Source organism: Austrofundulus limnaeus, unplaced genomic scaffold (assembly GCF_001266775.1).
Source record: "Austrofundulus limnaeus strain Quisiro unplaced genomic scaffold, Austrofundulus_limnaeus-1.0 Scaffold5, whole genome shotgun sequence".
In the NCBI taxonomy this organism is placed as follows: domain Eukaryota; kingdom Metazoa; phylum Chordata; class Actinopteri; order Cyprinodontiformes; family Rivulidae; genus Austrofundulus; species Austrofundulus limnaeus.
The window spans coordinates 5829617-5833827 of record NW_013952407.1 but is presented as its reverse complement, the minus strand read 5'-3'; the positions used below and the strand labels follow the sequence as shown (position 1 = coordinate 5833827).

Genomic DNA, 4211 nt, shown 5'->3' with positions numbered 1-4211 from the left:
GAATCGATTATTAAATGAGTCATCGATTATTTTAATAATCGATTCATTGTCGATTAATCAATTAATTGGTGCAGCCCTATCCGCGGGTTGCTTTCACAGGTGGGTCTGCCCGGCTCAGGTCCGGATCTGATACTACCTCTGCTCACGGATCAGACCGCCTTCGTGTTTTTTCTGAATGCTCGTTGGAGGACTGAACACGCATCAGACCCGGACTGAGCCGTCTTATGAAACGGGCTTTAAGCTCTGTGTGTGTATGTGTGTGTGTGTGTGTGTGTGTGTGTGTGTGTGTGTTAGATAGAAAGACATCAGTGCAGCTGAAGATTTATTACTGAGGGAATATTAAAAACGACACAGAACAGCAAATTTGTAGCTGGTTAGTTTATAAAGTTTTGAGCTACAGATTCGCTATAATGAGCTGATTTTGTTCGTCTTTTCTTTTTTTTGACACAACYCAGCAGCCAGTGAGCGGCGGAGGATTAATCTACAGATTTTACGGAGGGAAAATTAAAAATGACATGAAACAGAAACTTTGTATAATTATTTTAAAAAATTTAACCACCACAGAATCACTAAAGTGAGCTAAATCAGTTGTTTTGTTTGATACGAGGTGGCAGGCGTCTGTCCCACAATAAGTACGTTGCGGTCCAGTTCAGCTCAGCTGAGTTCTGCTCCACACCTCTTTTGGAATCAAACTGCCGGTTCATTTCTGAACACGTACATGTGAGCGGGACCTGCCCYCCTTCACCTGTGGTCTTATGAATGACTCGGGGAGGATTAAAGCCAGACTGGTCTGTGCGGCGATTGCGCGGATTTGACTTGTGAAAGGGGCTTGTGTGTTCTCAAAGACGTGCGCGTGTGTGTGTTAGTGTGTGTGTTTGTGTAGTATTTCACCTTGGTTTTGTGGCTCTGTTCTGTACTCAGGCCAGATCCGGGTGTGTGCAGCTCCTTGGACACGACGCACAGAAACTCGGCCTGGTCCTCGGTTCCGTAGCTGTACGACGAGCCGATGTTCACCATCTGGACAGGAGCGAGACGCAGGTCCAGAAAGACGCCCAGAGACCAGGGAGAGACAGAGGAGTCGTCAGGGGGGAAATAAGTTTTACAGCAGAGAAAACAAGACGCAGAAAAAAAAACGTGCTAAAAGTGCAGAGAATCAGAACAAAAGCAAGACACGGCTGTTGTGCTCATGCAAGGTTAGGTTTTGGGGGGGTGAAGGGAGGGAAAATAATGAGCAGCGAGCTCGTGTAGCATCATAGAGTTCTGCCTGTAGCTGTGCAGCATGCAGGAGGGAGAAAGACCTGAGAGAGATTTTTACTCTACAGTTTGCATTTAGTTGGGTTATTTATATCTGTGTATAAATAAGGCAGTACATTCTGGTGAACTCTGGACCTCTAATGATGTTACCACAGATGGAGTTTGGTCTAAAACACTCCAACTTCAACAAATCAGTAAAGACACTTGTTTATGACTAGTCAGAAGTCGTGTCACAGATGCACCTCCCACTCACTTTGATTTGTACAGATTCAGTGGGTAAGTCATTTCTGAAGGCCGCTCCTCAGTGAGTGCTACAGAAAACTCTGGACAACACTGTCAGACTTATATCCACACCAGCAGTTCTGCCTCCATCTGATCCAGTCACACGACTGGTGTGACTGGATGAGCGGCATGGAGGTGCTCCGAACACACAGGAGTAATAATTTAGAAATGGTTTATTGTTCCAGTCCTTATCTGAGCTCAAGATCTCAACTACCATAATTTGTCCCCTTTTGCACCTCCCTCTGGAAAGGACCATTTCAACAGGGGTGAGTGCTTTTGTCTCTTTTCTTATTTCTGTTTTCTTGGTCGTTATCTAAGAAAATGAATCCTGTTTAAAAAGCACCACTTTGTGTTTGTCTTGTGTGAAATATATTTTAGAATTAAATAAAAAATGTGAATGACCATAATGAGAACTGCACCACAGCGCCATCATTCTCACTGCTTGGTGTCCTGATTTTCTCTTTCCATTTTTTTTTTTAATATGCGCTTCTCTGTTGTTTAACTTGTTTTGATAAATAACAACATATGTACCGTAATTTATAAAAATGATGTGAAAACTTTCTAAATTGGYAAATATCCATGATAACGAACAGGTGTTGGCCAAATCTGGAGTCAAGCTGGCACTGCTTGGCACAACAGGTGGTTTGTCAACCAGATATGGGCCAGGTCTGCAAMGATGGCACTGTTTCTAAGATGGCATGCCARAACTGGCCCAGTTGTGGGTTGGTTCTTATGGCTTAAGCCCCCTCATGGACCACATCTGGTCCACCAAAGGGTCTTCATTCTTTGTGGTATCTGGTCGAATGTTGTGAGAATTCTGTGGGCCAGTACTGGGCTAGACAAAGTTTGCTTTGTGGGTGTAGAATCAATAGTTTGCCCAACATTTTTTTCCATGAGGCAACCTGTGTTTGGTTCTACATGGTGACGGTAGTCTGAACTAACAATTTCTAACCTTTTTTTCCTAACTTAAAAAAAGGGCGGACCCTTAGTAAACTACTCTTCTTTGGTAACCAACAACTGGTTCGTCTCAGACACACTTCCATATCCTAACTCAGAAGACAGCTSTTTTCTCCTTATGGGGAATGCAGCGCTTGGCTGCAGGATCCAACCCATAAGCTAKAGGGTAGATCTTACAGCCGGAACACGATAACACCAGTCGCATTCCAAAACACGAGCTTTTAAAGCTCCACAAGTAATTTGTTTTGAACCTTCCTGCCGGAAGAGTTTTATTTTGACACCGGGAACCAGAAGTGCTTCATCTCTTTTCCTACGGCTTGACGTGGAGCTGAGTGAGCGAACCTGATGGATTGTCTTACTGACTGGGGGTACCTCCCTGAATACCTGGASAGGTGACTGACCTCATCGTCAAAGGTAAAGCTGGCTGTTAGGATTGCTGTCTGGCTGAGAGACGCCTTGCCTTTCTGTTACCCCACATTTCTTTAAGATAACGTTAGAAATAACTAATCTTACCTTCCTCCTATTCCTTGACTTATCTGCCCTGACAAACCTAAGTTTAAGTACCTGCAAATGTTCTGATTTATTTAACATCTAAAGCCTGATGTTTTGCTGTTTCTAACGTTGTCGTATTAATAATTAATTAAGCTCAGACACATTTTCAATTATTGTTAATCCTTGAACTTTTATTGGAAAAATTWATTGCTCACAATAAAGTTGTCCACTCATAATTTGTTTGATTTATGTCAATAAATGATCTTGTTTGTTGCTTGATCAAATCGAATTCACTGAGTTACGTTCACTTATTMTGTGTGGTTCACTTTTGCACAAAGGAGGTATTTTCCCTAATAAGTTAAGAACCCCTGATAYATCATTTCCTTATAACTTTCATTATAAGAGGTGTAAGTGTCCCTGACACCAACGTGAAACACAGTTAAACTAAGGAGGTCTGTTTGCAGAAAGAAAAAGGCTGGAAAAAATWATTTGAGTTCCAGCTCTTTTTATTTTTGAAAGTTTATTGTCCTGCAGCTGAGGTTCCTGATCAAACAGCTTATTGCTGGATGATACAGAGAACTTTAGTTTGACACTCATTGTGATTTTTTTAATTAAAGGGGGAAACTAATGAAACTGCTGGAAAGCTTATCGCCACTCAAAATGCCCTGAAACACAACTGAAACCACATCAGAAATTTCTACTGTGCTCTTAATATCTGTCAGCAGCTTTTGAAAATGACCTGTACAAACTTCACGAATGCAAAAAAAATACATGAGTTACACTTTTTTTAAAAATATATTTAAAATAAATATGTGACACAGAATAAAATGTATGAAAGTAAGGGGGCCAGTCGTGTTGACTAGTAAACATAAGTTAGTCAGATTAAACTTTTATTTAAAGTGTATCTTACCCCCCTGTGAAAAGATAACTCCGCCCCAAGGCGAAATTTGAAAAATGCATCAAAGTAGGTAGGGGAAGGGGGGGTTAGAGAGCGGAGGTGTGGCCAGGACGAGAGAACATGACAGCTAGTATTAGCATAATTGATGCTACATGGAGAGTGACCACAGCAATGCAGATAGCTGAGCTGTCCGCCTCACACAACAGAAGCGCTGGACAGAGGAGGTGGAGCGCTCCGCGACAGCCTGACAGAAAAAAAAACCATACAGCTGCAGCAGCTCACAAGATCACTAATTTAAATCAGGAATAAAAGTAGTTTACCTGTATAA

At 42.0% G+C, this 4211-nt stretch overlaps 1 protein-coding gene across 5 annotated transcripts in view; it reads right to left on the bottom strand.

Annotated features, from left to right (window-relative positions):
* The window catches only part of kctd17 (potassium channel tetramerization domain containing 17), a 36670-nt gene that overhangs the window by 6610 nt on the left and 25849 nt on the right, over nt 1-4211 (bottom strand). For all 5 annotated transcript variants that reach the window (XM_014028424.1, XM_014028419.1, XM_014028444.1 and 2 more), the window contains exon 5: nt 892-1017. In XM_014028424.1, coding sequence (XP_013883878.1) covers nt 892-1017 — 126 coding nt within the window. The remainder of the gene's footprint in view (nt 1-891; nt 1018-4211) is intronic.